The sequence below is a fragment of the Fistularia commersonii genome, chromosome 20 (assembly GCF_037954325.1).
Source record: "Fistularia commersonii isolate RoL2024-O1a breed Wild chromosome 20, RoL_Fcom_v1.0, whole genome shotgun sequence".
In the NCBI taxonomy this organism is placed as follows: domain Eukaryota; kingdom Metazoa; phylum Chordata; class Actinopteri; order Syngnathiformes; family Fistulariidae; genus Fistularia; species Fistularia commersonii.
The window spans coordinates 14,104,065-14,128,289 of NC_141303.1; the positions used below are offsets into that span (position 1 = coordinate 14,104,065).

General features: G+C 41.6%; 1 protein-coding gene across 1 annotated transcript; it reads left to right on the forward strand.

The window, feature by feature from the left end:
* Positions 1 to 804: 804 nt before the first annotated feature.
* tmem214 (transmembrane protein 214) lies at positions 805 to 23,966 on the forward strand. The gene is made up of 17 exons (XM_086166813.1): positions 805 to 1,056; positions 4,439 to 4,632; positions 5,406 to 5,556; positions 6,521 to 6,655; positions 7,002 to 7,084; positions 7,259 to 7,364; positions 8,453 to 8,534; positions 8,774 to 8,875; positions 9,169 to 9,310; positions 11,913 to 12,004; positions 12,181 to 12,229; positions 18,853 to 18,960; positions 19,849 to 19,966; positions 20,093 to 20,189; positions 22,237 to 22,405; positions 22,552 to 22,703; positions 22,831 to 23,966. Exons 1-17 carry the CDS (start codon positions 909 to 911, stop codon positions 22,955 to 22,957), a joined length of 2,055 nt encoding a protein of 684 aa, XP_086022939.1. The 5' UTR covers positions 805 to 908; the 3' UTR covers positions 22,958 to 23,966.
* The last annotated feature ends 259 nt before the right edge of the window (positions 23,967 to 24,225 follow it).

The window sequence follows — 24,225 nt, forward strand, 5'->3', positions numbered from 1 at the left end:
TGACAGCAGCCTACTGCTCATGGTTAGTCCATGTTGGGTTAGTTGCAAAGAACAAATTTCCCCACAAGCGATTATCTATTATTATAATTTGTTTTTGCTAGTAAGACATTTATTGCAAACACCTTGAGGAAAAAAAAATTCTGGAGCCAAGTCTGTACTAAACTGCCATGTTATGAGTTGATGCCAACTGGAGGTATTGTATGCAATCACCACATCCACACTCACTTCTTCTATTAAACCATCCCCGTGTAGTAAATGCATGCAGATATACCTTTCAGTATGGATCTAGATACAATACATATCTCCAAGTTAGAAGATTTGTGTTTTAATCAGTGTCTTTCAAACAATCAGATGCTGTTCAATTATTTCAATTATAGACGGTGGGATAAACGTTCTTTTTGTACCTATAGTATAACATGCCTTTTTCAAAAGTATTAATTTGGCATCAATTTTCCCAAGTAAATTTTAAATAAAAAATTACTATGTTACAAATTATTTAACTGATACATCAACGAGGCGCTTTTCTGATATCTTGATCATTTTTGATCGGTTTGACAGATCAATTTGATCGCTCTTTCACGTTTACTGGTGAACGTTAAATAACAGCTAAAAATAAAATGTTCTTGGAGCGAAACCCTGGATCCTACTCCATCTATAGAAAGTACTTTCAGATTCGGGGAAGACAGACACCCGTCAAATCTTTATTTTCGCTTCTCAAAAGTCAAATATTGTGACGTCACAACGACAAAGACGTGGAGGACGTGGCACGTTGACGGTTAAATGGTTATTACAGTTCACTGCCATCTTGTTCATTGACAGAGAGGAAGAGGCCAGGGAGTCGCCGAACCCCCCTCACCCATCTCCGACACAAACACACACCTGTCAATACCCCTACCGAAATCCGAGACATGGCCTCAAATAATGGTTCTGTTGGCAAATGGGAGGTAGTGAAGAAAGGGAAAAAAAGCAACAGCTCTGGAGGTGGTAAAGCAGCTGGTGACAAGAAGAGCGGCGGCGGAAGGAAAGCCCTGTGCGAATCCAACCTGCCATCTAGACGTAAGTGTACATGGTTCACGGTAGAAACAGACTTGCTACGTGACCTACTTATTGAGGTTTTAATGTTAAAATGAAAAATAAAGGAGTTTCAGTTGTAGCAGCATCCGTAAAACGAGCTTTCGATGTCACGTTAATCATTAATATAAAATCAGTGTCGAAACGTTGAAGAACTAATCGCTATCCTTTGATTTGCTTATGCTAACAGTTAGCTAACTTGGTAATGCGCGACACTTCTTATTACAGCTTTTTGTTGAAGTACAGCGGCTTTACCGTCGCTTCCGCGATTGTAAGTTTTAAAGTGTTTGCCGAATTACTTGAGTATAACGTTCTGCCACAGTAAGTGGAAACGAATTGCTCCTAACATAGCGTATGTCTGTAGCATGCTAGCAACCGTGTGTCAACAATAGCAACGTCATCATTAAGAAATTCAGTCCGTGAAGCATGTGTTGTAGCTTTGGGACCTCTTGTCTTTCTGGTAGAGCTAATACACAATTTAACGTTTTGTTTTTATACACAATTTAACGTTTTGTTTTTGTAATCTACCGTTTGTGGTTCCATGGCACGTTTTCGCATTTTAGATTACTAATATGTTCCTTGTTATCAACGAGTTGACAGCTGCTATTTCTTGAACTAAGATATTCATCAGTAATGTTACGCACATGTATACTTCCCAGTTCAAAACCACCGACACCGACTTACTATTGTCAGTCATGAATATTATAATATACTATTATGAGGTTGAGACTTGACATTTGGGAGAGGTATTAGTTTACTTTTTCATTTAGGTTGCTGTTCTGCTGCTTAACCTCATTGTGTTACTCAATATCTAGCTAAGTATTTGTGTACTTTTTATTCAAGCCAATTCTTCTGTTTTAACTTCTTTGGTCCAATATGTTCAAAGATTTTATCGATCAAATTAGTAATTGAGAAAATAGTCTGCAGCCAAGGTCAGTATCCATAACAGGGTATAATGGGGCTTTTCCCTTGGATCCAAAAACTCAGAGACCCCAAAAGCTCCAGGTTTATAGCAGGTCAGATACTTTTGAGTTTACCTGCATTGTTTACATTGCTGTTGTTTCTTTGCTGGCTGTCAGCAGAACTATACTATGAATGATGAGCCATACATGACTGACTTTTGGTGAAGGGTAGTAAAAAGACTTAATTTCCTTTGAGGTAAGTATGTAGTAGGGTCATTCTTCCATGCGAGCAACATTGTTCTTTACATATGTGTAACATTACCGGGAATATTCATCATAAAGGTTAATATGGCAAAGGTGCAAGTTAGTTTGTGCAGAGGGGAACTGTTAATTGCCTAAGCATCCTACTAAAAGTTTTTAAATTGTAAAGCAACAGTTAACCAAAATTAAGAAGTACATGAAAAAACACCAATGCCTCCAATGTCAGGGTTTCTGCAGGACCTTAAGAAGCATTAACCATCATTTAATAGATTTTGTGAAAATAAAGCCCTTCTTCTTTTCCTTTCGGCTTTTCCCTTCGCAACAGCGAAACTACCCTCTCCATCTAACCCTATTCCCTGTATTCTCCTCTCTCGCACCAACTACCTTCATATCCTCTCTCACTATGTCCATAAATCTTCTCTTTGGTCTTCCTCTAGACCTCTTGCCAGGCAGCTTCAGTTCCAGCATCCATCTACCAATGTATTTACTCACTGTCCCTCCTCTGTACATGACCAAACCATCTCAGTCTGGCTTCTCTGACCTTCTCTCCAAAACATCTAACATGTGCTGTTCCTCTGATGGACTCATTCCGGATCATATCCATCCTCATCACTCCCAACGAGAACCTCAGCATATTCATCTCTGCGAACTCTAGCTCTGCCCGCGTGTATTTTTTTTATCATTTATTTAGGGGGGCAGAGAGGATGTAAACAGAGACTTTGACATTATACTCATGTTATGTTGTATGCGCAATGTTGCGAGGAAGCTGCTAATGAAGTTGTATACGAGTGGTTTCACATGTGACATATATATTATATTCAAAATATTTTAAAAAATCTACGTGTACTCCCCCTCCCCCCCAGTTTGCAGTAAAATTGTCAAGCGTTGACCGGTCCGAGGTGATTAAAAAAGGTCGGGGACCACTGATCTACACCTTTCCTTTCATTCTGGCTTCTATCTCATCGTACCCCTGACACTTTTGTCCACCCACTCCAACCTGCTTGAACCCGTCTCTTCACCTCTTTTCCACAATCCCCGTTGCTCTGGACTGTTGACCCCAAGTACTCGAAATCCTCCAACTTCTTGATCTCCACTCCCTGGAGCCTCACTGGTCCACCCGGGTTCCTCTCATTCACACATATATTCTGTCCTGCTGTGACTAACCTTCATTCCTCTCTTTTCCAGAGCATACCTCCACCTCTCTAAGGCTTTCCTCAACTTGTTTTCTGCTCCCACTACAGTTCACAATGTCATCTGCAAACTTCATAGTCCATGGAGATTCCCGTCTAACCTCATCGGTCAGCCTGTCCATCACCACTGGAAACCAGAGGGGGCTCAGACCCTTGATGGAGTCCCACCTCCAACTTGAACTTCTCAGTTACCCCTACAGCACACCTCAGCAATGTCTCACAGAATGCATGTCCTGCACTAGTCTAACATACTTCTCTGCTACTCCAAACTGTATAGACCATTCTCTCCCTCCTTACTGTGCAACAGAGCATCCACGTCATCATACACCCTTTGTTTTGCCTTTGCCGCCTCTCCCTTTACCTTACACTGTATCTCCTTGTACATCTGTCTGTTCTCTTCAGTCCCTTCAGTGTCCCACTTCTTCTTTGCGAACTGCTTTCTCTCTATATACTCCTGCACTTCCTCATTCCACCACCAAGTCTCCTTGTCTATTTTCCTTCCAGATGATACATCAAGTACTTTCCTACCTGTAAGCTTCTAGCCTTACAACCTTTCCACCTGGTCTCCTGGACACACAAGTTATCCACCTTCCTTTTCTGCTTCACGTCAACCAATTCTAAAAACTACTCGTTAGACGTGAGCTAGTGTGAGATGACAATTACACGAGTCTTTTCCATATCTCTTCAGTCTTTAAAAGTGAGGGTGTCCTAACACAGTTCCTTTTGGTTTTTAATTTGCGTCGTTTTAATATGGGGTTGGATAATGCCAAACTGTTATGCAAACCACACCAGGAGGCTGTGAAGGATAAAGAGAGCACTGAGTGTGTGGGGAAATGGCACAAGGGGTGGGAACACCATAGCTTCAAGGATTAGCTTGATTTTCGCAGCAGAGGAGGGGTCGATGAAAAAGTGTTGCAGACAACCAAAAGACATTCAAGTGAACAGGGTGTTCAGAAAGCGCTAACCGTACTTTAACTATAAATAGGTGCTAAAAAAGTGTCTTTCCTTTTTCAGCACCCTTGAAGATGTCAGACACTATGTATGACGCCTTGGAGAAGATAGGAAAGAAACAGAACAAGGAGCAAGTTCCACCTCCAGCTGAGGCTCAAAGCAAGAAGTCCTCTTCAAGTAAACCATCAAAGAAGTCACACTCCAGCAACACAAATGCCCATGCATCTCACAAGACGCTAGAGGAAGCCTTCAAAGCTGTGAGTTATCCATATTATCGGATGTCCTGACTATGATGTTTAATCTAAGCGCGCCATAAATATTTTTCCAATTCTCTTGTTACTGTATATATGAGTGGATGCTCATACCAAATAATCTGGTCATCACAAATCTCAAAACTGTCATCTAGTGGCACACCCTGCGACAAGATGCTATGGGGATGGTAGTTTGTCGTTTAAGCTTTCGTAATTTCAGCCGTAGCCATCTCTCTCCTCCGAATTGTGGTCGGATAAGGACGTCAGACTACTCAGCAAACAGAACTTTTTGTACACTGGTGTACAAAACATATGTACACTGGTGTTGAGTGTGGAATTCTTCCTACTTTATTCAAAGAGGAAGAGCTGATGATCTCCCTGTGGTTATTTCTAGAACTGATCAATTACCCATAAATGATTTTGTGAAACATAATTTGTCATAACGAGAAGCTAGAATATTTGTCAGAACACCCTTTATCATGGTGGAAACAAACCTTTCGCCATTTTTAGCTGCAGACATCTTCAACCCCCCCCCCCCCCCCCCCGAAAAAAAAGGTTACAAGAATTGTACAAACCCGGATAACCCGTGTCATCTCAAATTTATTGACAGACTCAAATAACATGAGGTTTGGGGATATTTTTTAAATCATAAAGTCCATATTAATACACAGAGGCAGTGTTGCCTTGTGGCTATGGGGTAGGGGCTGTCACATGCTGAATCACAGTCCTACATTTCCACACTGATGTTTTGTTTGTTTGTTTTTCTGTCCTTTCTTAAGTTGGATGTCGGAGATCTGAAAGAGCAGTTGGCACGAAGTCAAACTCTGTTCCCAGAAAACCCATCAGTGTGGGTCAAAGACCTAGCTGGATACCTTAACCTCAATCTAACCGCACCTGAGACTGAGCCCACTCTCAGCAGCTATCCTCATGGTGTGTCCAGCTACTATGTATTATTGTTTATTTTTGTGACAATGTTGTATTTGTAGAGCAGCATTTTACCTGTTATGGTACGCCACTAGGAACCATATTTTTTTATATTTAAGCCTTCATTGTACTAAGGTTACATACGGAAATGGGTATGTCCATTTGAAAGATTGTCAAATGTTACTGCCCAAATACGTCCCATGAGGGCTTTTACATTTTCATGGTTAAACTCTACAACCCCTAAAGGGCAGTGCAAGGTTAGTTTCCACGCTCAAAGTTCAGATTGTTTCAGACAATAACTAGCATGGCAATGGCAGAGGAGCTCATGAAAGAGACAGTGGAGCAGACGGCAGTGGTCTGTGCAGCCATTAAATCCATGTGGACAGAGAATTTTCTCCCTGGGTACTGGTAAACTGATGCAATGTTGTCTCATTCTCTGTATGTTACTCACATCTGGTGGTACTACCACATTTGCTGTATTAGGCTATACATCCACAAGCTCCCCAAAAACTTATAGAATAACTCACAAAATAAACACAGAAGACGGACAGAAGGATCACAATTTGTGGTTTCAAAGCACTTTATGTTAGATAGCGATCACCCATTCATACAAAAGCTCACACAGATGGTAGCAGAGCTGCAATACAAGGTGCTAACCAGAACATTGTGAGCAACTGGGGGTATTCATTGTCTTACCCAAGGACACTTCCAGAATGCAGATAGGAGGAGCCAAGAATTAGGCAATCTGATCGGAAGGACACTTGCTGTACAAACTGAGCCAATGCTGCCCTATTGTGAAATGCGGTATGACTAATGAACATTCAGGGAATCACAGTGGCGGACAAAGGTTTCTTCAATCGAAGCTTATAAATAACCTAAATGTACTGTAGCTCACTGCAACAGATTTATAGTTTTTAGATTTTTCATGTAATTTTGAAATGACTTTTTTTGTATTGTCTCCTGTCCCCAGACTATCCCTACTGCCTTACAGGAAAGGAGCTGAGAGCCGTCATTAAAAGCCTAATTGGGCGTTGCAGTGACATTCTGCCAGATTTCTTCGACCACTGTGTCTACACTATGCTCAGGGAACTGGACAGACAGTCAGGTGGGGGCAATTGTTCCTACCATGTGAAATTTATCTTAACCAAAGATCGCAACTATTCATTCCCCCGACGATTAGTGCAAAAGCTCAAGTTTGTGGTGCTACAGTATCTATAATGCTGCACATCTGACAAATCATTTACTCTTTACATTGATCAAAAATGCCCTTTGTAACATAGAGCCTGTCTGAAAAAATATTCCCCAGTTTGATCTACATTGTTGAAGATCAGTGGTGACATTTTTAATAAAGACAGTAAAGACAATAAAGATAAAGGTCAATCTTTATTATGCAGATGATCCTTATTGGTTGTTTTGATTTTCATTTTTCCATCTTTTTCCTTTGTTTCTAGGGGAGTCACTACATGGATACCGAGTTTGCATTCAAGCTATTCTACAGGACAAACCCAAAATCGCCACCCAAAATCTGGGAGAGGTGTGTGAGTGGGGGGGCGCAACTTAAACAACTTCACTGCCTTATCTGAAGTGGGGAAAAAAATGTAAACACATCTCTGAGTTGAGCTGAAAACCGAGTTTGTGCACTGTTTCATTTCTGTTATTAACTGTCGCAATAACTCTTCACATGATGTACCCCCGCACTCCACTGTAGTTTTTGGAATTGTTGCGCTCAGTTCAGAATCGTCCTGTCAAGTGTTTGACCATCATGTGGGCTCTGGGCCAAGCCGGATATTACGACCTCAGCCAAGGACTAAGAGGTAACACTCATTGGAAAAAAACTTTATCTGAATAGCTCTATATAAAACTCACAAATGCGAAGATATTTATAAATTTCACTCCATTTCATCATTTCCACTATCACCCCTAACACCACCTCTGTGCCTCAACTCTCCTGCTTTCCCAGAATATGTTGAAAGATGAGCTGGCTCAGAGGTTCATGAAGAAACAAAGCAATGTAATGCATCAACCAATGTCCAGCATTTGCAATTTGCAAGCAAAACAATTTGAGAAATCCCCACCATTTTTTTTCTGATATGGGCTGCTTGTTTGTGGGGAAGGGGGTAATTCTTGTGGGAAGATGTTATAAAAACTTCTGACTTTTGAGTGTCACTTGATGATCTTGAAGCAAAAAACTGCTCTCCTTCCTCAATCATATTAAAGCTCTACCACAAAGTGGGAATGTCTTGCAAAAAGCAAATTGCAAAATCAATTTTAGATGCTCATCCTTGCGACTTTCTGCAAACTCTTCAAATAAAATAGACCAAAGTGGACTGTCGAGGAACAGTGAGCATTCGCACCACGAGGCTCAGAGGGACTAACTCCAGTTGTAATGGCTGACAATGGGTCTGGGCAGTAGCAGTAAAATAAATCTAGCACATAGTCAGATTACCACTAAATTGCATACTACGTACTGCTTGGTAAGTGGCAAAATAGTGTCCCGAAGCAGTGATTAAATAGCAGACGGAAAAAGCACAAAGGATCCTGGTTTTGATTCCGACAGGGGGACCTTTCTGTGTGCAGTTTGCATGTTCTCCCCGTGTCTGCATGGGTTTCCTCCTACTTTCCAAAAACATACATGTTAATTGGAAAAAAAAAGTGGGAAAATGGACCTGAATGAGTGAGTGAGTGAATATCTGTCTTTGCATGTGGCCCTGCGATTGACTTGTCCAGGGTGTACCCTGCCTCTCACCTGATGCCAACTGGGATAGGCTCTAGCTTCCCCCCCGCAACCCTGGGTGCAGGATAAGCGGCAGAAGATGGAAATGACTTGCGGTTTATAAGGCCAACAGGTGTGACCAAAGTGTTAAGTTTTGGGCTGATTAAAAGTTTTCTGTTTGTGTTCCAGTGTGGCTGGGTATCATGCTTCCTGTGCTTGGAGTGAAGCCTTTGTCATCTTACGCACTGGCCTATCTGGAGAGGCTTCTACTGTAAGTATGTGAGATATGAAAAATGTCATTCTTCTTTCAAACCTCTCTCCGTCTTTACTTGATCAACCCCTCACAAAGATGTCTTATATTACATAATTTCATTAAACAGAATGGCATGGCTAGTACATAAAACACATTTTCATCACAATGGTTTCTTGACTATCAATGTATTTCAAAAGATGTGTTCTGATTTCTTAATTCAGTTAATGTAATTAGTATTGTTTGCTTTCCCTGCCTAGACTTCATGCAAACTTGGCAAAAGGATTTGGCATCATGGGTCCAAAAGAGTTCTTTCCATTGTTGGATTTTGCCTTCATGCCCAAGAATGCCCTGTCGTCAAGGTAATTCACATCTGCAGAAATAATGCTTTATTAACTCTTCAGTGGAAACACATGCAAAACATTAATACAAGTTTAAATCAATTGAATTACCATTGTTAGTTAGATGCTTGCAAGAGCAACTTACTGAATAGATCTGGTGTGTGTGTGAGTGTGTTTGTGTGTGTGCGTGCGCGCGCTGCAGTCACAACAGTGTGTGTACTCAGTCTTACAAAGCACAAGCAGTTTATTTAGATATAGTACTTAGGTGTGTTTGCAACTTTGTGCAGAAAATAGACCAACAGTTTTATGTGCAGTCTACAGGAGCAGCTAAGACGTTTGTACCCACGACTAAAAGCACTTGCATTCGGGGCCAAACCTGAGAGCACGTTATACACATACCTGCCATCGTTTTTGTCCAGAGCCACACCGCACTGTCCAGATGACATGAAGAGAGAGGTACAACCCACACTTACTGCCGAGTTTGTGGAGATCTCCTTAGATCTCCCACAGTCATGAATGGTTTTATTTTGGTTACCAATGGCATATGTCTTGAGAGCATGCTTGCAGTGGTAAAATTGATTTTAAAAAAATGTTATATAATATATGAATGAATGTTCAGCTGTGTTAAAAAAATGGTTTGGTAATCTGTCCCAGTGATCCCTAATAGCTATGTTGTCAGGGGCTTGGTACCCCTGGTAGGGTCACCCAAGGAAAAGAGGTCCTGGATGAGGGACCAGACAAAGCTTGGCTCAAGAAGACCCCAAATGAGGAAAAAGATGAATCAACCTGGTTTTCCCTTGTTTTCCTTGCCTCAATGGCAAGTCTGAGCTCAGCCCAAAATGGCACATGGGTCCCTCTTCCCTTGGGGCCATAGAAGGGGCCATAGAGGTCGGGTGCAAGGAAGAGGAAGAAGGAGTCCTACAGAGCCTTTCTGGCCTGTGGGACTCCAGAGGCAGCTGACAGGTACTGTCAGGCAAAGCGGCATGCAGCTGTGGTGGTTGCTGAGGCAAAAACTCAGGCATGGGAGGAGTTTGGTGAGGCCATGGAGAAGGACTTTCGGAAGGCGCCAAAGGGATTCCGGTCCGCCATCCGGCAGCTCGGCAGAGGTAGCTGTATGCCACCAGTCCCGTACAGTGGAGACGATGGGCTGCTGACCTTGATCCGATTGTTGCAGTCCAGTGGAAGGAACTTCAAGGTCTCGTCAATCCCAACAACACGCCTTCCAACAAGGAAGCAGAGCTGGGGGACTCTTGGGTGGACTCCCCTGTTTTCAGGACTGAAGTGTGCTGAGGTAGTCAGAAAAGTCCTTGGTGGTTGCTCCCCGGGGGCATGAGATGCACCCTGGGTTCCTTAAGGCTCTGGATGTTGTGGGGCTGTCCTAGCTGACACACCTCTGCAACATCACATGGAAGGGGGCGGGAGGGCAATGCCGCTGGATTGGAATCAGAGGGTGTGCTCCAACCACAGCAGGATCACACTCCTCAACCTCCCTGGAAAATTTTACTCAGTGGGTCGTGGCCAAAAGAACAAGGTCACGGATCCAAGCGGCTGACATGAGTTTTCTCCACAGGGTGGAGGGCTCTCCCTTTGAGATAGGGTGAGGAGCTCGGCCATCCAGGAGGGGCTCAGAGTAGAGTCACTGCTCCTTTCTGTGGAGAAGAGTCGATGAGTGGCTTGGGCATCTGGTCAGGGTGCCTCCTGAACACCTCCCTGGTGAGGTGTTCCAAGCATGTCCTACTGGGAGGAGGACCCAAGGAAGACCCAGGACATGGTGGGGGGAGAATTTCTCTTGGCTAGCCAGGGAACGCCTCAGGATCCCCCCGTGGCGAGAGCTAGACCAAGTGGCCAGGGAGAGGGAAGTCTTGGCCTCCCTGCTTCGGCTGCTGCCCCCGCAACCTAATCCCGGATAAGCGGTAGACAATGGATGAATGGATGAGTTCGAAAAGGTGGAACCTTTTCCAACGCGGAGTCAAAAATGGTTTGACTTGGAACCACCCAGAACACAAAGGTGTGAATGGCAGATGTAAATGTAAGAAACTCGAAATACACACAAAATGCAGTTCATTTCACTTCATGTGAGAAGGAGTTTGCGTGTCACAGGAGCACCTCCACTCTTCATTACCACCTCAACACTGAAGATGTTAGAGCTAAGATTCAGTTCAGTAATGTTAAATTTGTGTGAGCATGGAGATTGGTAATGATAACTTTGTCTGTTCATATTAGCATTGCTGTTTCAGTATGTTCTACAGCAGAGTGTCGCTAATCAACACTTGACCACGTCAGGGCTCTGGTGATATAGATCACTGTGGACTGTACACAATTCTCTCCTCCAAGATAGAAGATAAAGAGTTTCAAGAGGCAAAGCAAGTTGATTCAGCTGATAAGAATTAGGAACTGCCTTTCAGAAAGACAATGTCAAAACTAATCCAGTAGCTGTTTGACAGTTAAAGGGAAGTATTGAAGGGTCATGTTGAAAAGATTCGTGTTTTCTGGATTCATCTATCATCTGTATCATAGACTGATAGGAAAGTCAGTTCCACTGACGTGGAACGTTTAGGCTACAGGGAGTGGAGATAAAGAAGTTGGAGGATATCAAGTACTTGTAGAGTGCAGAGCAATGGAGTGTGTGGAACAGAGGTGAAGAAATGGGTTCAAGCAGGCTGGAACAAGTGGAAAAAAATGTTAATTACATTAATTAAATTAATTCCAAGGGCTCTAGTTAGATTTTTCTTTTTTTTATTTAATTAAGTCTTGCCCCTAATATTACTGGCACGCACACTTCATGATGAGTGTGGTCTCATCACACTCAGGTCCTTCCTCTTGGGTGTTACATGCGTTTTAAAATGAATGAAGAGCCCTTGCCAAAAAATGTAGAACTCCCCTCATTTAAACAATATAAAATATCGATCTGATCCCTTACTGGTGTCTGGTTGGGATGTACCTGTAAAGACTGCTGCCATTTTTTGTATTTTGACTTTCTGTAACAAAGCTACCTGTCAAACTTGGTAAAAATGCTTTTTGTGACCGTTTTCTCTCATCCCTGTGTGTCTTTATGTAGCTGCTCAGCTGTATGACTGAATGTCTGTGTGTGGATGCACAAAGTCTTGGGGTGTGGAGGCAGCTCTATACCAAATACTTACCCCAGTCCAGGTGAGTTACCTGCATTTAACAGAGGGATTTTTTGGGTACACACTAATTTTAAGGGCCATAGATGTTCCATTGGGGGGAAAAAAAAACTGACAAAGTAAATGTCAAAATCATGAGAGTTTATACTCATTATGAGAAATTTGGTAATAGGCTGTTGATGAATCTCTGTTTTTCCTCAGCTTGCTACTGAATCATCTGCTAAAGTCTTGGAATGTCCTCCCCCCAAAGGTAAGACAGCAGTCATGATGTCAGATGGTATATAAATTAAATTCCTCTCACTGGAGAAAAAAACAGAACAGGGGAATTTATATACTGCTTCTACTCGCCTGAATTGTGTAATTAAAATCACCAGCACCACTGCAGCTGGACAGTGACAAGCCAAAAACAAATTTAAATAAATGAATAATTAAAAATCTGGAAGTCTTTAAAAGGAGTATTATCTCAAATAAATAATATAAAAATTACCACATCCTGGAGGACATAAAAGCAATGTTCAAAGTGCCAATGGGGCAATGTAAAGTCAGCAGTATGGTAAATGATAAGTTATTTTACCAGGTTATGGTACGTGTTAGGAAACATTTCCTGTATCTGTCCAATCAACAGTGGAGCTATAACAGTCTGCTAGAGGAACTATACTGCTGTCTGTTCAGTGTGAGGTGCAGGGTGTGGGCCAGGTTTTCCATGATTGATGAGTTTCTTCAGTGTTCTCCCCTCCACCTCAGTCTCAAAGTTCTCCAACCTGAGACCAATCACAGAGCCAGGTCTCCTGTTATCTCCTGTTTGGTCTGATGGTGCTCCTCCAACATACAACTGCAAAAATGATCACACTGGAGATAACAGACTGATAAAAGATCTCTAACATCTTGTTGCATGCACTAAAGGATCTGAGCTTTTTTCACCTTTCCTGTACACGGACCTGGTGTTAGATCTCCAGTCCAGTCTGTTAGTCAATTGCAACACCACAGTCTCTGTAGTCCTCTCCTATCTCCACCTCCTCCCTGATCTGTAGATCTAAAGTTGTCTTGGTAAACAACATGATATCAGACTGTCGTTGATTTCTTCAGCCTCACCTGCTTGTGTGACAGCAAACATGTGAGCCTCAATTAATACGCTCCTCCAAGTCATAATAATACTCACATTCCCTGAATTTAAGGCCCAAGAGGCAGAGTGGCCTTTGGTCTTCCATTCAGGTTTATTGATCATCACTAAAGTGAAATCTTAACTACTGCTTATGTGAAATCCTCTCTCTTAGTCCCTGACATCTAGCCTGGAAAAATCATCCCGCTAGCACCACCGTAGTAGTCTCCTGACAGCTCTGACCTCCCTTCGATAGCATGAGCTTTTATTTGTAATGGGTGTTGTTACATTTGAGTAAGCAAGATAATAGTTAACGGGTAGACGCATGTTGGGTGTCGCGATAATCATGTTTTTAGTACAGCCAGCACTTTTCACAGGATTGTTTGCATCAAAGGATGTGGGTACATGTTGCATAGCAGAAGTAAAACAGGATATGGTTACAGCTTATATAGTTCGCAAAACTGAATATGGTTCTCACACATGATAATATAACAGTCAGTCTTTGCTACATAAGGTAAATTACTCTTAACATTCCCCCCGTTTATCATTTGTGAGCACTTTGTTTCCTTGGCTCCACAGCTTCCTCTTTGTCAGATTTTTCAGCTGCGAGGTCATCCGTTGCTCATCGTTCTTTCAGTACAGTGGAGACTCTTCTTCTCTTTCGTCCTCGCTAAACAGTTCTTTCAGTCATTATCTTCATTTTCCAATCATGGGTACGACTGTAGCTTCTGTTCTTCAGTTTCTGGTGTGAGAGCTGTGATGATTATTCTGTTGGTGAGAGTTCTTATACACGGTATACAACAACATCCACATTTGGTTAACATGGCAGTGAATACGGCTACTGACAGGAGGATGGATGACACTAAGGCTTTATATTTTCCAAACACACTAAACCACTCATCCCATACTGATGTATCTACTCCCGAATGTTCTTTCATTTTCCCATTGAGTGTTTTCAACACTTCTATAGCTTTTGTCAGGCTTCCATCTGCAGCAGTGTCATTAGGTATAAATATACAACATGCCTCTCCGAATACAGCGCACACTCCTCCTTCGTTCGCTAATAGCATATCTACGGCTATTAGATTCTTGACTACGGTTGTTCGGGCAATCTCTTGCCATGTGGCCAACTTTACTGCATGACCAGCATTCTCCTTTGCCTAGATCTTTTCTGGTCATTCCTTGACCACGGAAACCTCGGCCTCTCAGTCCACCTCCTCCGAACCTGCCTCTGTAACGTCTTCTCCCTTGGTTTTGGTAGAAGATGTCATCGTAGTTTGTTTCTTCATCTTCCCAGAACACATCAGGGGTTTTGGACTTGGGGGTTTTGGCTGCCTTTTTTGCTCTTGTCACTCTATCAGCATGTATCGCATGTTCGGTATATTCTGTTAGTGTTTTTGACCCAAATCCAATCATATATATTTGTTCACCCAATTTTGTACAGGCTTTCTAGAGTTCTGGTGCAGGGAATTTTTTAGCAGTTGTTGAAATGCACCATCAGCATCCCCATTGTCCCTCTGTCCGCTGTTGGCCTTAAAGGCAACGTTCATGCGGCACATGTAATCTTCGAATTTCTCATCGTCCCCCTGCCGGACTCGTACTATGTCGCAATAATTTGCTCTTTTCTTAAACATTGTTCTTGCTCTTTCAAATACCTCATTGATTCGATCACAGAGTACCGTGGAATCATGTGTTAGTGGTTCATTATCACCATCCAGAGTGATATTACTGAGACATGACCAGTCGCCTCGGATTTTCTGCCAATCTAGGCCAAAATGTTGCATGAATACTGTTTGGACTTCTTGTCCATTTAGATGATACATTGTTATCAGACACCTCAGTTCCTCCTCGCATTGTTCTATGTCTTCTTTGTGAGGTGTTATGCCCTTTAAAGCAGCTTTGATGTCATCCAGCGTCCATGTTCTGAACACTAGAATAGTTCGTCTTTCCCCTTTTACTCCTGCATTAGGATTTGCTACCTCTAACATGGGAGACAAAGCTTTTTCGTCGCATTTAGCTGCGTGCAATTCTCCATCATCTTTCATATCTTGTTCCTTTGGTCTTGGACTTAAGACCTTCCCAAATGTTTTAGACCAGTCGTTTTTACCTGGTCCAGTGGTCTTTCTTCTGACCACTGGATCGTCATCTTCCTTCCTGCGATACATGGCATCTTTCTTTTCATCATCTGACTCTTTTTCTTCCTCTTTTTCTTCTCCCTTTTTATCTTTCTTATTGTCCTGTTTCTCCGACTGCGCTCCCCGCATACCATCTTCTCGTTTTCGTGCAATTTGGATCCAGTATTCCAAACTGCTCATTCCCCACTTTTCTGCTTTTCCTGCGTTGTTTTTACATTTCTTCAGTATCTGTTCTCTTAACTCCAACAATGGTTGGACTTTCAGTTCACCCTTGAACCCAAAATGTGTTATCCATATTTCCAAAGGCACCACATGTTCGGGTTTTTGCCAAACCTCTAGAATCCTTGACCGTTTTGTTATCTCTCATAACAATTTTCACTCTTATTTACGAACCAGAGTTCTACTCACCCCTGCCGTCCCTCGGACTGCCTTCAACCGTCAGACTCCAGCGGAAGGACTCACATCAGTCCCGTAAAGGGTCTCATAATTCTCTGTCTAATCGAGAATTGCCTTGGCCAAGGTTTTTCTGATTGATGTCCTCCGTCGGGGTCGTCAGGTATCTTGGCATCCGGCTCGAAGGACCAAATTAATGTCGGGGTTCAAAGGCCGACATCAACACTATGAGGAAGACAGGAGACGAGTCAAATCTGTTCAGCTCGCGAGGAGAGTCAGTTGGAGCACCACCGTAGTAGTCTCCAGACAGCTCTGACCTCCCTTCGATAGCATGAGCTTTTATTTGTAATGGGTGTCGTTACATTTGCATAAGCAAGATAATAGTTAACGGGTAGACGCAAGTTGGGTGTCGCATCTCACGGGATAATCTTGTTTTTAGTACAGCCAGCACTTTTCACAGGATTGTTTGCATCAGAGGATGTAGGTACAGGTTGCATAGCAGAAGTATAACAGGATAAGGTTACAGCTTGTATAGCTCGCAAAACAGAATATGGTTCTCACACATGATAATATAACGCAGACAGTCTTTGCTACGTAAGGTAAATTTTTATCCAATCATTATTTAATCTTTTTTTTTTTTTTCAGGATTATGCGCTGTTGAACAATTATATACTATTAAACAAATATACCTAAGATATACATAAGACGTCTATGAAATGATACTGTGGCAAAATTAAAGGATCTGATCCCATCAGCCCTAAATTCAAGCCTAAATACCCTATATACAGTATACTCCCTTTAGGTATATTTTTGTCTCTGACAAAACACAAAACATAATTCAGGGCTCTAAACATATAAGCACCTTACCTAATGACATAGCTACCCCAGATGGTGTCACATTGGCCACCAGCTCCCTATTGGACACCAGGGAATTGTCAGTCTCTTCCAGACTGGAATTTTGGGACTCTCTCCTCTCGCACTGTCCTTTCATTAAAGTCTTAAAAGAGCTATTCAGAATGCTACTGCATCAATTCTAGCATGAACTAGTGTGAGGGCTTATATTTCTCAGCATTGGTTTCTCTGTACAGGCTCCCTGTAGAATATCAAATCCTTCTCCTCACCTGCAAAGACATAAAACTGTCCAGATACCTCTATTACCCAAAGAAATCTTTAAACCCTATCAAACAGGGCTACTTGTGGTCCCTATAGTCTCTAAAAGCGAAACACGAGCCAGAACATTCAGTTTCCAAGGTCCTCATCTGTGGACCCATCTTCCATTCTCAGTCTAGGAGATGGTAGCCCTCTCTTTGCTTAAGTATATTATTAAAATCTTTCTTTTTGAGAAAGCTCATCATTAGGCTAGCCTCTAGATATGGTGCCAGAGGCTTATTCTGCTGAGGCCTATCCCATAATGCACGGCTCTAATTCCTCCCGCTCTTCCTGTCCTGTATGAGAGAGATGAGATGAGATGAGAACAACTTTATTAATCCCAAAGGAAATTGTTGTGCCAGAGTTTCAAGTAAAAAACATAACAGTGTTATGCACTCGTATGCACTCGTGTCCCGTCATCAATGCATGATATCAACCTCATATCGACTCCCATGTCCTTGGGCTATCTCCTTTTGCAGATTCCCATGGGAGGTGGCTACTGCAGCAGTCTCGCCAGGGATCCACCATTATTTCTTTTATGGAAGTTGAAGCTGTTGTTATCGTTTCACCTATTACCATGAAACTGTCAGCCCTACTGGTATTAGTAGTAATCGATCCTTGTCGAAATCTTGTTGTAGCAACTAGACTTGAATTTCTTCATTTTGAAGACATTTCACCTCTCATCCGAGAGGCTTCTTCAGTTCTAATGACCTGTGGACAGTTCCGGAACATAACTGTCTGGGTTCTTGGCGGGTCTGGCTTATGGTGATTTGTTATGTAAATCCATAGCTTCTCAAATAGTGGTGCACACCAGTGCGATGCTTGGGGGGTTGCATGTGACCCTGGGGAACATGCTTATTTTTGCTGTACTGGAGTGTAATTGCACATCCATAGTATGTGGCAGTGGCGCTCTCATTGTCAGTGTGCTCTGAGTACTAGCTCTATGGTGTCGATTTTTATTTATTTGTTTGTTTGTTTGTTTTTTTATTGATTGATTGCACTGAGCATGCACACACACGGCAGAGAGCAGGGGATAAGAAGTGCAGTAAACAAACCCACCATGGACAAATATTTAACAGGGATTGAGATGATGAGACAAAGTAGTGTCACCCGAAAGCTAAGACGAGGAAATATGATGAAGCGTATGTAGCGCTTAGCTTTACTGTGACTACGGTGGGAGACAAGGAAAGACCGGTGTGTTTATTGTGAGCCGAGAGTTGCAGTATCACCCTTGTAACAGCTTTGAAAAGATGTATACTACAAAAGGTGCTCATTTTAGTCATTTATCCTGACTTCATTTTGTAAAAAAAAAATTAGCACAAAGTATTTTATATATTGTTCTCCTGAGTTAATGTTAATTTCGACAAGAATTCACCATGACATGGATAAATGAGAACCTCCACAAACATAGTAATAGATAATTCTTGCCTGTCCCTCCTAGCCTTCATACCTCCTCTGTCTCTGGGATACTCTTGCTTTCTATCTCTGTCTTCTTTTGCTCTCTCCTTTTGCCCTAATCGGTTTAGACAGAAGACCGTCCACATTGTTGTGACTGTCTTATCTATTTTATCTTGTTGCGCTTGGATCTGTTCAAGGTTTCTGTCCAGTTAAATGTAGTTTTTCCCTTGCCATTGTTGCCAAGTGCTTGCTCTTGGGGGAATGTTGAGTTCCTGTAATAAGAATAAGAACAACTTTATTTATCCCAAAGCCGAAGGAAATTGTTGTGCCAGAGTTTCAAGTAAAACATAACAATAATAAATAATAGTAGGAAATTGTATAAACAGTATAAAGAAAAGGTGAGAATAAGACATACAAATAAAACTATAAAATGTCAAAGTAACAAGTCAAGGCTATAAGTGTTTTAAGGTCTTAAGTACAAAGATTTTGAGATTCCCTGCGGCTGAAGGGAGAGGAATTAAATACTCTTGTTTTGTGTTGTCTAGACCTACTCTACATGTCAAGTGTCTTGTGGGATGCTATGAAAATAACATTTAATATCTTATTTGGCTTCAGAAATAGACCCTACAAGAATTAAGAGTTTCATCCCTGTTGTAGTAAGCAAGTGTTTGACTTGTAATTTTATTTTCTATGCTTCAGTTGCAGAAGAACCTTGAAGAAACTATCCAGTCCTTCAGAGTAACAAACGAGGAAATGAGAGGTACCAATCAATGCCAGGATCTTCAGGAATGCAGTAAGCTGTGTCAGGTAAAGGCTCCTATGTACACATCAAAATTGTTTTGCACATTTTGAATATTCTGAACGTCACTGCCCTCATACTTCCATGTGTCCTTCTCCAAAAGTTTCACCATTTTTCAAACTTAGCACAAGTCACACAACAGACCAACAAACGTACGAAATGAACGCACGACACATTAACAGCTCCATCTGCAGTCATACACCTACACGGTGTAGAGCATGCTGACAGACACCCTCATCAAAAAACTTAGGAATAAAATCAAATATGTAAGACTCCATGTATTGGATTTTTATGGACAATTAAGCTGATATAATTACCTCGCCATCATTCTTAGTTTTTATATCTGAGCAAACCCCTGATTTTGATTGAAGGAAGACAAAGAAGTCCTTCAGCAAAATGAGGGACTTCATATATTGCTGTTGCTTTCTTTTTTTTTTTTTGGTCTGAAACAGTTAGCAGCAGTTTACTAGTACAGTATTTCGTAAGAAGAGGGCTGCCTGTCACATCCAGTTATCCATAGTCTGATAAACCTTTGACACAGAAGTGGAAGAATGGGAGCATTTGTTAGTCTTACCCAGGACAAACCACCTTCATCATCTTGGCCTGTTGGTATCTTACTATGATCATTGGATTTTGGCTTTAATCCTCTCGGATTTTGGCTTTTATTTCAGGATTCCAACTCAATCACATATTAGGATATTAACTTTAATCTCATAGATCTAAGGCAAAAAAGTGTGTGTGGATGTGTGTGTGTGTTTTTTTTGTGTGTGTGTGTGTCATTATATTTATAAATATGTAATTGCTGACCTAATTGTCCTTCATACAGTTCTGTGGGCCTCTGCTCAAAACAGAAACAGGTGTTGGTAAACTCAGTAAAATCCTTTTTGTGTTCCCAGAATCTGCAAGAAAAGATGTGTGGGCGTGGATTCCCATGGACCAAGCTGCTCATGGTCGTGCTCCTGTTTATCGCTGGTTTCATTGCTCATGACATCAGATCTCATGGCTCTTTTACAGGTCTGACTCTAACATAGTTTCCTTATTGTAATCAACCATTTTTTCACAGGGAATTCTTTTTCTATTCATATCGTTTTGGCATAAATGTTGTTTCTTTACCCAGCTCTAATTAATGTTATTTTTCAGATTCGACCACAGCAAGGTATCTGCATAACTCAGGTGTTACAGCCGTGTCTCAGCAAGCCTGGAGTAAAATAACAGTCTACTCCAAACAAGGCTTCAGGTACACCCACACTGTTCTTCCAATTATTCATGCTTAACAATAGTAGCTTGTAAAAAAATATTCAAAAGAGTAGAAATACTTAAGGTGTGATTAAATGCATACGAAAGATAGTGTCAGTCTGACACACCTACATGCCAGTTGTTCTTGTGCTCCACAAGCCAATGCTCCTGTTTTTGTAGTGATTCCCTGAACAGTACAAGTAACATATGAATGTAGGCAAAATATAGAAATATCACCGATTGTTTAATCTAATACTCACCTAAATTTATGAAAGGCTTCAACAAGCATTCAAATACTTAAAGTTACTGCCTGTTAATTGAAATAAAGTTTTATAATTCTCAAATGTTGAAATAGCAAAACAAAGAGGATAATCACTTCTTTAGCTTATATGATCAAAGGACTGTTTATGTATGGACAGGGCAGAAGGTTTGCTATAAACACTTAAAAAGGAGACTTGTGCGTTTGGGTCTATTATTCACATGTAGAGAGCCCTTTCTATGTAAGCTGTGTTTTTGGTCCTTAAAACCTAATATTTTCAAAAGCACCTTCTGTGCATTGGACTATTACAAACCCTGTTTTCACATTTGGCCGTGGATTAAGGCAAATTGACTTTTTGGTTGCAACATCACATATGAGAATCAATCATAATAACCAGATCGGTCGAGGCCCGGCCATTGGTACCAATGACCTACAGGGACCTAATGGAAACTGGACTACTGCAGGTCAAAGAGGTAGAGGAGGAAAGCGTGTTCAGAAGCAGAGAGAGAAGAGGAAAGGCTGAGTCTGGGACTGGGAGAAGGGACTATGACAGGAAACGGTAGAGACGGTTGACGTTATACATAGAAGGAAGGTGGATATGGTGTGTGTCCAGGAGACCAGTTGGAAAAGTAGTAAGGCTAGAAACTTAGGAGCAGGCTTCAAGTTTTGTGTGAATGAGTATGGAGTATGTGTGAATGAGAGGAACTCGGATGGATCGGTGAGGCTCCAGGGACTGGAGGAGTTGGAGGATTTAAAGTACTTGGGGTCAACAGTCCAGAGCAATGGAGAATGTGGAAAAGAGGTGATGAGACGGGTTCAAGCGGGTTGGAATGGGTGGAGAAAAGTGTCAGGGGTTCTATGTGATAGAAGACTATCAGCCAGAATGAAAGGAAAGGTGTACAAGACAGTGGTGAGACCAGTGATGCTGTATGGTCTTGAAACAGATGACGAAAAGACAGGAGGCAGAGCTAGAGGTTGCAGAGATGAAGATGCTAAGGTTCCTTTGGGAGTGACCAGGATGGATAGGATCAGGAATGAGTCTATCAGAAGGGCGGCTCATGTTAGTCTGGCTTCTCTGACTTTCTCTCCAAAACATCTGAGATGGTTTGGTCATGTACAGAGGAGGGAGAGTGAATATATTAGTAGATTACTAGATATTAGTAGATAATAGTAGATGGATGCTGGAATTGGAGCAGCCAGGCAGGAGGTCTCGAAGACCAAAGAGAAAACTTATTGACGTAGTGGGAGAGGATATGAAGGTAGTTGGTGTGAGAGAGGAGGATACAGAGAATATGGTTAGAGGGAGGAGGTTGAAGGCTGTGGCGACCCCTGAAGGGAAAACTTGAAAGAAGACGACGTGTGCACACAGTGTTGTTTGGCTTGTGATGTCAGATACTGTGCTGCTAGCTCGTCTGCTTACAGTTCTCTATAATGTTGGAATGTAATTTTCCGGCAATTTTCCAGCTGTCAGAATGTGACGTAAACATGAAAGTACAGAATAGTGACCGCCTTATTAGTTTTTGCAATGGCATGTGTGGATACAGTTGTTTAACTTTAAGTACTTTACATGTTTGTACAATGACATTTTTAACTGCGCATTGGTGTGCGGAGACGTTTCAATGTGCAATGGCAATCACTGCTACCTAACCCAGCAGGATATTATGGACCAAACACTCATCAATCACTCTGATCAGCCAATTAGTATTTATCATTTAATATTAACATTTCAATATATGCAAGTAAATCATCAACTTTGAGCTTTTCTTGCTTATTATTCTTTTGTCTACAGCTGGCTAGAGAAAAATACCCCTTATTATTACTCTGAGTGTGTACGGGTCTTGGGTCCACTAATGGAACAAGGTCTGGACAAATCAAAAGCAGCAGCCATCTTCATTTCTGAGAAAACCAGTGGGCTCATCCTGTGGGCCAAAGAAGAGACACCGCTGTTCATAGAATGGGTAGGATATGCCTCACAACTGTGGAGAAAAGGTCGTCAACACTTTTAAAAAATTACAGGCTTTAGATTGTTTGGGTTGACGGGAAATAAATTAGCTCTCTCTTTTCAGATGACTTTTTGTGACAAATTTATCCCTGTTTCATCCAGGTAAAGACAAATACACCAGACAGTGTTTTCCAGGTAATTGCATTTCTGAAGGAGCTGCTACTGCTCCTCCATCAGAACTACATCCTGCCAGCACTGGCATACACAGCTGACCTGCTGCAACGGGCTTGGATCAGTCTACAGGACTCATGCAAGTGAGTAGTCTGAGCTATCCTTAAAAACACACACACACATTATGGTATGTGTTTCATGTTTGAATGTATTAAGTCTTTTTTTTTTTAACCTGTCAGGTTTTCTTTTGTTTTTTTTTTCTTCCCGCAGTGGTGAAGTATCAGTGTCATGTCTGCAAGGTCATGCAGTGTCCATCACCAATTCAACGTGGCACCTACTCCAACACACAACCTCTGCCTTCAAGACATGGGCTCAGGAGCTGCTGACACGAGCATAACATAGCTTGTGTTGACTATCTTGCATATAAACAATATACACAAAGTTCTTCTCACTCACACTTTGACCCAGTCTCAGGCTACCTTTCAGCGTACCTTTCCCTTTTTCCCTTAATAATCAGACATTTTAGAATAAGACTTCACCCTGAAAAGGACCCTCCACATCTCTTGTATAGACTAGTTTGCGGTTGTGCAGAATTTTTTTTCTACCAGTCTTTTTGTCTTTGGTTAATGTAGGAGTCTCCTTCTCCGAGTTTTCTACGGCGATTTACACATTTCTTTAGCCTCTGGGTTGAAATGTGTAATTTATAGAAGTATCGGTTTGTATGTGATTTATACAAAAAAAAGATTTTAACATTTCAAAAAATGTCTCAAGGACTGACCTTGACAGGGAGAAGACCAAAAAGATATTCCCGACTTGTCCAGTCATCCAAAGACCTTATCCGTTCAGAGTGACAGATTGTCTCTTGAACTCGGTCCTGCTTACTAGAAACTTCAATTAGGAATAGCATGTCAGTGCAGATGTGCAATGTCCTCATCAAACCTCTGGAAGACATTGTTTTGGCAGCTCACAGAATGAAGTCATGTCATGTGAAAAGTGTTCCAGTGAGGAGTCACAACTGCTGGTGGACTGAGTCTTTAGTGGTGGACACCATCGACCAGAGTATCAAATTGGCTGCTGCCTATCTGTTGTGTGCTTCACCTTCATTTTACATTGCGGCTTCATCCTCTTCACACACTGCTGCTTCATCCTTCTTCACTGCTGAGCTTAGCACTGCATCGCTGTCATGTACTCATACTTGAAGGCTGAAAGGTTTATTTTTCTGTTTTGGTGTCTGCTCCTGCGATGACTGAATCTAAAAAAGAAAATTTGTGATTAACTTCTTTCCAATGTCTTATTCACCCTAACCGAAGAACCCCCTGGGCAAAATGTTTGGACTAGCTGATTCATAAATTTGTGTATGGCCTTATGTCTTGTTTTGTTAATTTCTAATAAATATGCTAACCTCATGTTGACTTTGCATCAGCTTTTTTGTTTCTGCAACATATTTTAAAGAATTTAATTTGTGAATACAATTGGATTTGTATCAAAGGCTGATATTTTCAACTCTACATTTTTCTGCTTAACATCTTTCGTGAGAGAAAAAGAAGGGAGGCATCAATCCACCACCCAAACTTCATTATACTCATGACGCACAAGGAACCCCTGCAGTACAGTACTGTGTCTTAGATGTGGATAATTCCGTGCTTTGATAGTTTTATGTAATTA

Excerpts from the sequence above, each read along its gene's own strand:
- tmem214 (XM_086166813.1), top strand. The coding sequence starts at position 909 with ATGGCCTCAAATAATGGTTCTGTTGGCAAATGGGAGGTAGTGAAGAAA. Across the intron at positions 7,365-8,452 it reads CCTCAGCCAAGGACTAAGAG|TGTGGCTGGGTATCATGCTT; the intron begins GTAACACTCATT and ends TTTGTGTTCCAG. Across the intron at positions 22,704-22,830 it reads AGTCTACAGGACTCATGCAA|TGGTGAAGTATCAGTGTCAT; the intron begins GTGAGTAGTCTG and ends TTCTTCCCGCAG.